At 39.2% G+C, this 13798-nt stretch overlaps 1 protein-coding gene across 1 annotated transcript in view; it reads right to left on the reverse strand.

Moving 5' to 3' along the window:
* Positions 1-509: 509 nt before the first annotated feature.
* The window catches only part of erbb3a (erb-b2 receptor tyrosine kinase 3a), a 30441-nt gene continuing 17152 nt past the window's right edge, over positions 510-13798 (reverse strand). Inside the window, exons 13-29 of the mRNA XM_036571067.1 lie at positions 13091-13308; positions 10758-10890; positions 10119-10212; positions 9352-9509; positions 8526-8579; positions 8285-8426; positions 8044-8163; positions 7799-7897; positions 7232-7417; positions 6261-6416; positions 6087-6162; positions 4933-5079; positions 4751-4848; positions 3817-4002; positions 3563-3631; positions 3163-3445; positions 510-2515 (exon numbers count right to left, since the gene is read on the reverse strand). Coding sequence (XP_036426960.1) covers positions 1680-2515; positions 3163-3445; positions 3563-3631; positions 3817-4002; positions 4751-4848; positions 4933-5079; positions 6087-6162; positions 6261-6416; positions 7232-7417; positions 7799-7897; positions 8044-8163; positions 8285-8426; positions 8526-8579; positions 9352-9509; positions 10119-10212; positions 10758-10890; positions 13091-13308 — 3055 coding nt within the window. The 3' untranslated portion in view covers positions 510-1679. The remainder of the gene's footprint in view (positions 2516-3162; positions 3446-3562; positions 3632-3816; positions 4003-4750; positions 4849-4932; positions 5080-6086; positions 6163-6260; positions 6417-7231; positions 7418-7798; positions 7898-8043; positions 8164-8284; positions 8427-8525; positions 8580-9351; positions 9510-10118; positions 10213-10757; positions 10891-13090; positions 13309-13798) is intronic.

Genomic DNA, 13798 nt, shown 5'->3' on the forward strand with positions numbered 1-13798 from the left:
GTACCAGTTAAGTTCTCTGTAATAGGAAACTAGCATTACTAACCAGTAAACTAGAAATAGTAAAAATATAAAAATATAAAATTTAACACAAATTCGAATTCTGAAATTTTACTGGTAGGAATTATGTTTTAGAATGTAAGATTTTACTTAATTACTACTAAGAACTTACAGCTTTTCTCAACTGATTTCACTAGAATTAATCAAATTTTAACGTGGCAACTCTGTTTTTACAAAAAAAATACATTTTGAAGTGTTGATATTCAAATTATTTCAATATCTGTTACTATGGTGACAGTGAATTCTCTTTAACACTATAACTTACTTGTTATGTTTCCTCTACATTCAACTAATGTTTGTTCCCTGAATTTTGAATACATTGTTTTAGAATTTTTTTTTTTGAATAATTGTGATCTAATAATACAATGACAATTAATGTACAATGTATAATACAAAGTTCACCAACACATTAAAAGATGGGCCATCTACGAGGCATCTCAGAAACAACTTACAACACTTAGCACAAAACTTTTATTTGTGTGAGAAGAAAACAGATTTCAAATACACTGTATAAAAATATATCACCGCATGTAGACATGTAGGCAATGAAAGGTAAAATTACGAAAATGAGAAAATAAACAACTTGTTCTGATAAGCTGTACAAAAGCATAAAGTTTGTTAACTGGCCATTTCATTTGAAATATGAGAGAAAGAGAAAGAAATTCCACCCCCTCCCAAAAACACACACACACACACACGCTCGCACACACACAACTATAAACCAACAAAAGCAAACAAAAAAATCCATCTGTGTTCGGCACAACTCAAATTACACAAGACTACTAAAAACAGCTTGTGACATTGCTATTGCTACTGCACAGCTAAACTCTGTATGACTAGAATATCAGTTCTAGAAATATAAAATAGTGTTAAAAACAAATATCCCTGACTCATTGGAAATTTGGTACACAATGATGGAATGCAAGCTGCCATGCTGTCATGTGGAAGGCTGAATTAACACCTGTAACAGACATACTGATTCATAAACATATTCAGATACAAACTGTTTTCCTCAAAAATAGAAACTGATTTGTGTCTTTAAGCATGTGAAATATTTACTGACATTCATACATGTTTGCATGCAATCATCAGTACATTATCTGTAATAGCTCATTATCTGGTACTACTTTCCTTCACTGTGTTTCAAGAAATATAGGATAAATTAAAATGTAAATTGTTTCTGAGTGCTTGTGTCTTTGTGATTTAGGAATCACATTTGCATGAATGCATTTGCATGCATGTGTCCAAAACCTCATACTACGATACAAGACATACTACACTAATGAATGGACTTTAATCAGTGGTGTACTATTTTGACATACTATTTAGTATGGTAGAATGCGGTTTTGGACACAGCTTATGTCTTTACTGCCAAGACTGAATTAGTCAAGGAAATGTGTAGTGCTTTAGTGCTGATTGCTACTTCTGCTTAGTCATTGCTGACAGTTTTCTTTTTTTTTCTGTATTTTGTTCCACTCCTCTTTGATACTTAATTTCACCCTTACTTCTCTCCCATATATGTATTTCATTTAATTTATCTAATTCACACTCCCTCCCCCTCCCTCCCTCCCTTGCTTGCTCCCTCACTCACACCTTCCCTCCCTCCCTCCCTCTGTCCTGTTCTATGTACTCACTGCATTTGCTTTTGAGTACATTCGGCTGTGCCAGTAGTCAGGATTATCGAAGCACCTGTCTCCGCCTTCCTTGGCCACAACCAAACCTGTACGTACTTGAACATATGGCGCAATTCCAGAGTGGAGTTGCCCCCCAGCCTCCCTTTCCCCAGCCTCCTGGAGGTTCTGATACTCAGCCCCTGAGCTGCCCCCTACTGCCAGAGAGTCCATCTCCTCATATTCATAAACCTCTCCCTCCCCACCGATCAAACCCTGAAGCATCAGCGAGTGCCTCAACCGGGGCTGTCGGTTCGTGTATTGATACTCTTCCTCTTCATCTTCCTCCAGGGATTTCTTGGGAGAAATGTAGGCATCTGGTCTCAGGTGGTCAGCTCTGTGTGGAATGCTGGCTGCTGCATGTCCCAGACCACTACGAATGTCCATATACTCATACTGGCGCTCCTGGTCCAGGTCAGCCTCTGCGTACTCCGCTTCGCTGGACAGCAGCTCCGCATCGCTGCGACTTCTCTCATCCGAGGAGGACTGAGAAACCTCTCCACTGCTTTCAGAGTCCTCCATAGATGATCTTTTATTTGGGTGACTGGCACATGCAGACTTGTGCATGCTGTCTCCCCATGAGGGATTGGAGGTGGAACTGCGTTTTGATGTTCTCTGACAGCAGCTTTGTTTCTGGCCTGGGATGTGTCTTAGGGGGAGGCTTTGATTGTTCATGTACTCGTACTCTTCCTCAGCACTGTCCTGCTCCTCTAACAGTTCATGTGAACGACCTTTAGACAATCTCCCTTGGGACAGCCGCACATGGGAAGCCATGGAAAGCACCGTTTCTGAAGGGAGAAGGAAGGAAGATGTCGATCAATGATTATCTGAGAGTACAAAGATGCCTCAGTTTGAGAAATAATTATGCAAAAGATCAATTGTGCACAATTTTCCCCTTATCCCAAATGTAGCCAGGATTAGTTTGGACTAAAGTTCGCTAAGTTGTTCAGTGATATGGAACAAACTTACTTATGTGATTTTTAACACTGTACGACATACTATCCTCTCAAAAAATGTCCAAAATTATGTTGCAAACTAGTGTTAGCAGTTATCTGAAACCTCCAGTTTTGCACATACTTTTGTCCAAAGTAAACAAGCAAACTTTGGAAACAAAGTGAAAAGACTCAAAAGTTGTTACTGCCAAGGATGTCACAACCAGTTATTAGGTTTAGAGAGGCAATTATTTTTTCACATGGGTGATATAGGTTTTGAATAAATCTGTATCTTCAATAAATTGAGTGATCCATTTAGCTGCATTCTGGGTTTACTCATGTTGTCTTCAATTGACATTAATATTAGTTGGATGATCTAAAACATTTAAATGTGACAAATTATCAAAAATAGAAGGAATCAGGTGAGGGGCAAATTCTTTAACAGCACTATATCCCTTTATTCTGAGATTTCCTCTGTGAATGGTAAAACACAACTAACTTACCTCTCTCTGGGCTATCACATAGTCCTGGCAACACATATCCATTTTGGTCTTCCTCTCCTTCTGTACATGGAGAAGGCGTGTCAGGGATAGGTGTGTCTGGAGGACCTGACAGGCTGTCTCTCTGAGACATGTAGGCACTGTCCTCCCGGTGCCGCACCCGCCTCAGGCTGCCAACTGACGCGAAGTCTTCATTCATCTCCATTTCCATCACAGTGCCACGTCCCTCTGAGCTCTCAGAGACAGTGCGAGCTGAGTTGAGACGTGAGCGAGGTGGCCACACTGTCTACAGCGAGACATGAGGAACATCATACTCAGTGCAAGTGGCACATATCAATGTAACAACAGTGTAAAAAGTACACTTTTGTGTAGTGATAAAGCACCAGCCTAGTTTAAGACGTACCTGCATGGAACCCTCCACACTTGGAGTCATTAGCAAGTAACCAGCAGGACAGGATGGGGTGAAAGTTGCCTGTGGGAAATGAAAACATGGAAATGAGGAAAAAGAGAGGGGGAAGTAATGAGTTGATGAGACACCAGTGGCTCACACTAATTCACAAACTCATTTAATCTTTGCTCTTAACCCGTATCTGCTCCCCCATCCACTTTGCAAGCCATTTCACTGCGGTTTTCCATATTTAGCCAATGCGCTCTTACCCTGTGGGTATCCACACGCAATCTAGAGAGACTTCTTGATGGAGTGAGGTACACAGGGGGTGTTGCCATGCCTTCGTCCAATACCTCTTCTTCTTGGTCCTCCAGCCCCACAGCCAGAATGTCCATCTCAGTCCCCCGCTGGTGTGCCTCATCAGAGGCAGGCTCAGGAGCAGTGCACTCCCCCTGCTGATGATATTTATAACAATTACGCAAGATTTATAGACTGCGATCCTTCATTTTCATAGATGTCCACTAGGGTTGTTAGGCAAATTAATGTATTTTTTTATATATGTGGGTAGCGAAACAATATGATCTGTGAATCGAATAGTTAGATTTTATGTATTAAAAAATGTTTTTGATATCAGACATACTGACAAACTGAAATGGTTACCATTATCCTGTTAACACTCTTTATGTAAGTCGTATGCAAAAGTTTAAACACACCCTGCCAAATTACATGTTTTGTTGATTTTCTAAGTGAAAATAAGTTAAGATGTCCTCTCCAGGTAACAAACTTAAATATGGCGTTTTTTTCTGCAAAATTATGTTATGCCACAATTTCTATTTATTTGGTGAATTTAACAGATTAGAAAAAAGAAAACATCCAAAATATAATGTACCATAACTGTTGCTTGCCACATTTTATGATTGTTTTTTCCCCCAAAATGTTAAATTCAGCAAATACACATAACTGTGCATCAAAATGTCCAGAGGTGTGTTTTCTATGATGTGTTAAAACTTATTTTTACTAGAAAATCAACAAAACATGTAATTTGACTAGGGACACCTTTGCATGTGACTGTATGTTTAAAAATTCTTTGACTTCAAACTAAATTACATGAGTTATGTTATCAATGGTTGCTGCAGTCTTGTTTTGACTATTGCAATTTGAAAGCAAAATGAACCCTGGTACTTCTTTTTCACTTGCTCTTACTTTCATGACAAGGTACCGTGGTGGGTCCCTAGCCATACGGGTGAATTCATTGGCTAGCTCTTTGAAGGTTGGCCGAACATTCTCATCAATCATCCAACCTGCCAGGAGAGTTAAATATGTTAGGTTTTCTGCACTCAAGTGGTTTAATATCCCAAAGTGATGCAGACACTGAGTGGACTCACATTTGACCATGACCATGTAAACGTCTATTGTGCAGATCTGAGGCTGAGAGAGACGTTCGCCCTTCTCGAGGAGGTCTGGAATTTCCTGTGGTCGCATTGAAGCGTAAGGCTCTGCTCCATATGACATCATCTCCCAGACAGTCACACCTACACAGAAAGGAGTTGGCAGGAAAAGAGTTTAAACCATTAATCATGTTTATTTTCTGAATGCCTCTTATATTGTCACTGTTACAGGAAAACCTCATAATAGCATTTTCACACATTTTTACACTATTTGAAAACAAAAGCTGCCCTTTATGTAAACATTTCATGATGAATGGACAAATAGAAAGCTTCTTTATGTTCCATTCACAACTCTTACAAATGTTTTTTTTTTCCCTGCCCCAATAAAGTTTTCTTACAACAGTGACACACACACACACATTGGGGTCACTGTCATGCTAGCATTGTCATGCTAGAGAATGAATGCAGGACCAATCAGATTCCTCCCTGTTGGTATTGCTAATGGTTAAGAATATGCCTGTACTTCTCAGCAGTGAGGGGGCATACATTTGAATCAAATCACCAACTCAATTTGCAGAAATACAGACCCAAACCATTAGGGAACCTCCCCCATTACTCACTGTTGAATGCAGACAGTGATCCACATAGCTCTCTCCAGCCCTTCTGTTACAGGCAAAATTTCAAATTCTGTCTCATCAGTCCTGAGCACTTGCTACCATTGTTCTGTAGCCCAGTCATTGTGTTTTTGTCCACCTTGTGTCTTGTTGTTATGCTCATTCTTGCCATAGTGTAATATTTGAAGGTTAAACCACAACTGCCACATCTACCACAACGTTGCCATTGTCCCTCACCCAGCTTTATTCCTGTTTCAGCTATTTCTGTTTCAGTTAATCACTTTTGTTCAATCTGTAGATAATGTTGTTGATCATGAACACCAGCTTGTTATATCTGTTTAATCATGTACTGGGCTATATGCCTACAAAGACCTGAAGCATTTTTATCTAGAGAGTGGGACATTACTTACGATGTTGCAATGAAATCTAAAATATGCTGTTTCTTACTGACACACTAATGCAGAAGACTTAAGTACAGATTCTATTAAAAAAAGTGGCTAAAATTTTGCAAACTACTGTACATATATACATACTCACCATAGCTCCACACATCACTCTGATGTGTATATCTGCGGAACAAAATACTCTCAAGGGCCATCCACTTGATCGGTGTCTGGAAAGAAGTATAAAATCAACAAAAAAAGGAGAATTACAGGCCCATCTCATACAGGAGTATCCTGTTGTTAGAAGTGCACTGTGAAGGTGGTTTACCTTTACTTCATTGTAGAAATATTTCTTGTCGTCTGGGTAGAGTAGATCAGCAATGCCATAGTCAGCGATTTGGACCATAAAGTCACTCTTTAGCAGGATGTTCCGAGCAGCTAAGTTTCTATGGACTATCCTCTGCTCCTCAAGATAATACATACCCTGAGGTAGATATATGGAGAGAGTGAGAGAGACAGAAAGAGGGAGAAGGCCGAAGACAGAGGAGAAAAGACTATTTAAAAAACAACCAACAAAATTAACAGTTCACAGGAATTTCAATAGGATCCCATCAAGGCAGTTAAGAACTCATAACTCACTCCGTCTAACATATCCACACATACACACTAGGGCCTGAATAATTTCAAAATGTTGTGGCCGATCCCAATTTTAGGGGACTAAAAATTCAGATGATATCGACCAATATAATTTTAGATTTTTATTTTACATTTTAATTTTATACTTCAATATTTTTGTTAAATAGTGCTGTATCGACTGATATTGATGTCTCTTTATCACCTCTTTTTTCAATAAATCTTTTCATAAAATAAGGCTTTTTATGTTATAACTTGTAATTTTTATGCAAAACGTTTAACATGTTTATGTTACAATAACCATGATGGTGTTTTGTGTTCATTTTCATCAGTTCAGTCTGCTTGGCATTAATGCAGTTAATCAAGGGGTGATTTGTACTGGATTCCTCAGATGCACAGCTGTTTATGGGGTTGTCATATCATCAGGAAATCGTAAGCTGGGATCCCGACAAGCAAACAACCAAACAAAAGTTACTAATTATCAGAGATATTTTTACCAATATCGATAAAACCACCAGTTGTTGCTATCAGTTAATATTGTCAGCCACCTGATATATCACCCAGGCCCTAATACCCAATCACATTCCTCGCTCCTTTCAAAACACACACTTTAAACACTTCCATGGGAAAATAAATTTATGAAAAACATACACACAGACCACTTACCTTGGCAATCTGCACACACCAGTTGAGCAGCCTCTGTGGGTTAAGGCTGTTCTTGTGCCGCCTGATATGTTCCAGCAAAGATCCCTGAGTGCTGAGCTGGGTGACCAGCTGTAAAGAGGTGCCTGGACAAATACCTAAGAGCCGAACGATGTAGGGATGGTCCAAACTCCCCATCGCCAACATATGCTACAATACACAGAACATGGCTGACTGATTGACTGATTCTCCTTGCGAACAGGCATGTACCATAATGGTATAGTCATATGGAAAAGTCTGGGCACCCCTGGTGAGATTACATTGTTTTGTTGATTTTCCAAGTCAACATAAGTTAACACATCCTCTACAGGGAACAAAATTGTTAGACTTTTTTGTGTGCAAATTTTCAATTTTATTTGCTGAGTTTAACATATTAAAAAATATATAAAAAATATGTAAAATGCCATAGCTTGCACATGCCACGATTTTTTACTTCTTTGTTTCTAAAATTCCAATATGTTATTTTCACCAGGGGTGGTAGATTAATGTAGATTAACAGCTATCTGTGTGTGTGTGTGTGTTATGTCTCACATCGGTAACTTCATGGAAAGTCTGTCGTCCAGTTCGGTCCTGAACAGTTTTTATGGCCACTGGGATCTTTATGGTTTCTCCGTCTGGAATCCATACACCCTGTGAGAGAGATAAATGAAGATAGAGACAGAGAAAAAAGAAAGACAAGCAGGAGAAGAAGTCAAATGAGCAGACATGATGCTGTGTGCTGGTAGTGTCTGGTGACAGAAGGGTGTTGGATTCCATAATTTTCATGACATTACTACCTTGTGGACAGTCCCGAAGACTCCAGAGCCTAGAGGTTTGATCTTCCGTAGTTCAGACACCCTGAAGATGCGAGCATGAACTTTTGTCCCTTTTTCTCCAGGATCCAGTGGCTCGAAACTCTAGATATTTATACACAGATGCACATATGTATGCATATAAAACCATGAATACAGGAATGTACACACATGTTAAAAAAAAAACATTTGCAATTATTTCTTTTGAAAAATACAAATAGCAAACCTCTCCACTTTGGAGGTATCTCCTCAGGGCACGTTTGCGTCGGATGGCAAGACTCCGGCGATACAGAACAGTCATAACAAACACAGAGAACCCAACCAACACTGCAGCTATAGCGCCCAACACAATCGCAGTCACTGGCAACCTGTGCAGCACATACACAGACCAGCATGAGAGTAATACTCCAGTATACTATTTAACTGTGATGTAATGCTGCTTCTGACCAGCAGAGGGAGATACTCACCCTGACGCACTCCTGGAGGACTCCACACAGTCTCTCAAACCTGGCCCAGTGCACCTACAACACACAGACATAAATCAAAACTATGGGTGTTGTTTTCATTTAAACCTTAAGGCTATGCAGTGACATTAGGGCAGCTACTGCAGTCTTGCTTTTTTACAAGACAGCCCTGTCAGAGAAAGAGCTGGAGGAAACAGTGCTGCAATGTTGCAGCATGTCTGTAGCGATTAGGTGTTTAGAGCTAAAGGGCTCAGCAGCATTAGTCAGAGGGCTGGGATACTGTAGCCCTGAGTGGATCACAAACTACTACAAAAACAAGTTCAAAACAATTCATATCTATAGTATGATCAGAATGAGGAGATCAAAATCAACTCACTGTAATGCTGCCATAGACTGAAAAGTTCAAAAGTTTGCCAAATTAAAAGATTGCCAGATTAATATTTTTTGCATCAATAAATTACACACTGTGGTTTTGTATATTATGTACAATTCAATAGGTATTTTCATGTGTTAACCAATATTTCAAGAACTTTGTGAACAAGAAGTGAATAAATTATTAGTAGTATATTGTATGTATCTATTTACACACTTTTGTGGATCTGATCTCCACTTTTGAACTACGATTAATTCTGTATATACACTTTATTATAACTTAAATTCTCTAAGTTATACAGCTTTCTACCTTTCAGAATCTCTGTTCATCATTCTGGACACATAAAACTTTTAACAGTGATCATTTTAACTTCATGGGTTTGTGACATACATGAATATATGAATATATGAATGTAGTCTGAAGTTACCCCATGATGGTAAGGTACGTATATCTCACCCAATGGTACAGTTAGAATGGCAGGGCTGGCATTTGCGTTGGGCATTAGGAAATTTATATATGACGAGTCCTTTTTCTCCCATGACTCCTTCCGGGCATGAAGAGACACAGTGTGGGCCATCCTGCAGCCTCACACACACCTCACACTGATCCGCTCCCTAAGCAGAGAAAAGAGAGAGAGAGAAAGAGGAAGAGAGAGAGAGAGAAAGAGAGAGAGAAAATATATTTTGGTGTAAAAGGTTGGAAGACAAACAAGAGAAAAGGAGTAATGTATGTGTGAGAGTGAGAGAGAGACAGAAGAAGAGAGGGAGACAAGGAGGGAGAAAGAAAGGGAGAGACAGGGAAGAGAGAAAGAGAGAGGAAGAGAGAGGGAAAAAGACAGACAGAGGTAAAACAGAAAGAGAAAGTTAGAAAGGGAGAGAAATAAAGAGGAAGACAGGGAGATATATAGAGAGAGCGAGGGAGAAAGACAAAAAGAGAGAGAGGCGGAAGAAGAAAGACAGGGTGAGAAAGAGAAATAGAGAGAGAGACAAAGAGACAGGGAGAGACAAATGAAGACAAGGAAGGAGAAGAAGAAAGGGAGAATGACAGAGGGAGAAAGACTGAGAGAGTGGGAGAGGAACAGAAAGAGGGAGAAAAAGAGAGGGAGGGAAAAAGAAAGAAAGAGAGAGATTAATTAAACTGAGAGGGGGATCATTGGCAGAGAGAGAGAGAAAGATAGAGGTAGAAATGGAAAGGGAAAGAGTAAATGAAAGAGGTCACCGTACCGGTCCTTGGCAGGTCAGTCTGTTCTCCTGCACTGCACACTCTGAGTGACACGGCATACACTCTCCGTTCGGTCCTGCAAACTCCCGTCTCTCACTGAAAAACACACGTCTCATCATCAGTACTTCCATAAATATTTCTACCCTGATCAATACTATGGAATCTCATTTCTGACAGGTAAAGGAGAAAAAAGTGACAAAATGTTTTTGTTTTCCTCCTCAAAATATATGAGATGCTAAGTCAAAATACTGACGTAGTATCGCATATGACTTATTTTCTCAAGAGATTGACTCAAAATCATTATGAATATAATTACTCACAGACAGGATTGAAATATAGAGTCTCTCAACTCAGTCGAGCAATTATATATTATCATCTTTTAAGTGGTTTTCCACTGCATATTTATTGAAGCTTACTATGTGAAATTTAAACATCTAAATCTAATCGTCACTTTAAACTTCAGTAACAGGATCTTTAGACTCTTATATGACTCATCTGAAAGGTGCACTTTGTGCAAAGAAACAAAAAGCATCTGTCACCACAAACTGTTTTCCTATGAGCTTGGGGACATTCAGTCCCAGCAAAGAGAGCAACACGAAGTACCTAAAACCAAACACCTACACAGACACATTTATACTGACCCTTCCAGGAAGTTGCAGTGTGGTACGCAGGTTCCTCCTCTGCTGTAGTTCTTGCAGGACAGACACTGATCCGGTCCTGGACCCCAACAGCCATCGGATGAACAGAGTGGATCACACACGTGGCCTTCACTGACTGCGTCACACGCAAACACAAACACACATCCAAATGTTGTGTTGGAGAACCCTCACAATGCATTATATATATATATATATATATATATATATATATATATATATCTCATTGCTGTCTGAACAAGACCTTATATCTCCAAAATAGTAACTTTACAGAACAAAGAAAAAACCTAATGTACTTTTTGGCCCATTCAGTGTGAAATTTAGATACGATGTAAAGGGCATGAACAGCTGCCCATCCTGTGCATCTGATGCTGCTGCCTCTTCTGCCTTGATCGGGTACCACTGCTGCCAGCCGTCTGGACTGGCTTGACCACCATTAAGGTTCATGTTGTACAATGCTGTGCAACCTTACCCTCACATCCTGACCCCACTGATGCTGCTGCTGCTGCATAAACTAAACTAATCAAATTAATCATTTGCTCCACCTGTTTTCCCCCGTTTTTGTACTAACAATGTTTACTATCCCGTGTTGCTTAGAGGAGGATGTGTTCCCCTTCTGAGTCTTGGTTCCTTTCAAGGTTTCTTCCTGTTTCTCTTAGGGAGTTTTTCCTTGCCACTGTCGCCACTGGCTTGCTCATGGGGACTTGGACCCGGATTTCTTTCTGTAATGCTGTTTTTTTTTTTTGTAAAGCTGCTTTGTGACAACACTTGTTGTAAAAAGCGCTATATAAATAAACTTTGCTTGCTTGCATTTTCAAATTGTTCTGAAAACAGTGACATATATATATATATATATATATATATATATATGTTCAAAGTTCACAACTAATTCTGGTGTAGAGCAGCTGATATAACTGATTTTTATAGTTCGCACATTCCTCAATGTAAATGAAAAAAGTCTTAGCTTAAGACAAATTCACCTATTAAAAACTTAGTTGCACTCATCACTTCTTTTCTAATACCTGATTACATGTCCCATACCTTAAAGGGCCCATATACTACATTTTTCTATAAGGTCCACTTTTATCTTTTGTGTGTTTTTTTTGTATGTCCATTTTACATGTCCATTTTCCAACATCTCTTTATCCCTTAGAGTAAAATAGGGTGTTTAATTTACTGTGCCTTTAACACTGATGTATGTTAATAAGCTGTTTTAATTGGCTCTCCTGTGTTGTGCCTCACTCAAAAAACAGTATAGGCTCAAACACTCCCTAAAACACAGCGTGAAGGGGTGGAGCTAAACTGCTGTTGGCTGAACTAATGGATAATTGCAAATGAGTTGGTCCTTGTGACATCAAAGAAACATACAATTCAAAACAAGCTGTTTTTTTGCAGCTTAGTTTCCATATACAGACTGGAGGGTGAATGATATGATTTGAAACTTTAAAGGAAATTACATATTACTTTAAACTACTTTATTTAAAACGTAAGGGAAATTTGTTTTTTTTTAATATGAGCCATTTAATTACAGCGTCAAGTCCTGTCAGGTAAGGATTACACCAGTCTCTTGTTCATTCTAGCCCACACTTTCACTAGCTGGGTGCATCCATGTGCCTATTTCAGCATTTCACCTGCTGTTCCAACTCAAGAATTGGGATTGAGGTCTGGTGATTTTGTCAGCCGAACTGTCCCAGTTTTCCATCATGACTGTTGAACCAGTCACATACAGACACCCTACAGTTGTCATCCTGGAATGTGGGAGTGTCATTTTTGTGCTCTGCTCAGACATGAAGCACAAAGTTTGTGGAACAGTGGCCTAAAATGGAATCTTAATAGATTGATGTAATCCTTACCTGACAGGATTGGCACTGTTATAAAGGCAAGGAGACACGTAAGCAAGTATTACAGAAGAAATGATGCGTGTGACTAATTTTTGGCAGGGGAGTTCAATTCAGAGGTCAATTCATCATTTTTTGTGTTAGTAGTTTGGTAGTGTTTGGTTATCATTTTAGAAACAATTTGATTCGTCCTTAACAGAGAATTTGGTTGGAACCATTGTAAAACAAACTCTGTTAATAGTTGACTTCAGCCTTTAAACCCTAAGGGACCTCTAAGTGGGTCCATACCTTGGTTCAATACCCTTGAATCTACGTAACTTGTACATTAGTTTAGCAGTAATAGAATAATTCATAGCAGGTACTGACTAATAAGTCCCAAGATTAGGAACTAAATAATAAGTTTTGGGTTCAGAGGGTTAATACATATATTTAGGTTTGGTCTTTTTTCTTACTTACATGCAAACACAAAGACATACTTACTGCACTCATCCCGATGTCGATTCTCTTTGATGTCGATGTTTTTCTGTCGACGCTGGGCTCGTGCTCCAGTCCCAAAGAGACGTGTCCAGTTGACAGTGTGATGGTAGCAGAGCTTACTGTTCCCAGTGATGTAGATGCCACCATCACTGATCTTCTTCAGAGATTGCAGCCCTAGAGACTTCAGCGTGGGGATTCTCATCACCAGCAGAGCATAGCCCCTAACAGAGACATGGTTTGCAGTATTTAATCTGAATGTGTTTTTGAGTAAAATGCTTTCAACTTCAAAGTATAGATAAAGATCCTTTTGTCTATCAATGCACCAACAGCAAGCAATAACAACAGCAGCAGCACATCACTGAGATGAGATACATGTGCATAAAAACCTTTTGTGTTTTCATGAGAAATATTATGATTTTATGTGTGTATAACTGTTCAAAGCTGTGTTTGCTAGCCTTGCTTGTTTTTTGGAGTTATGCTCAAAATGAGCTAAAATTGTCGCTACCAAAACAGTCACTACCAAAAAACTTGGTAAAGTTTAGTGGTGTTATGACTGTACTGATAGTGGCAAAATGGAATGTTCAGGAATTTCGTTAAAAGTCCAAAATGTGTTTTCTGTGATAAGTTTTTTAGGGCATTTTCCATTTATTAAACAGCTTTTTATAACACAATATTACAGAACTGAAGTAAACTAAAAATCACGCCCTGTCC

The sequence above is a fragment of the Colossoma macropomum genome, unplaced genomic scaffold, assembly GCF_904425465.1.
Source record: "Colossoma macropomum unplaced genomic scaffold, Colossoma_macropomum, whole genome shotgun sequence".
Classification (NCBI taxonomy): Eukaryota; Metazoa; Chordata; class Actinopteri; order Characiformes; family Serrasalmidae; genus Colossoma; species Colossoma macropomum.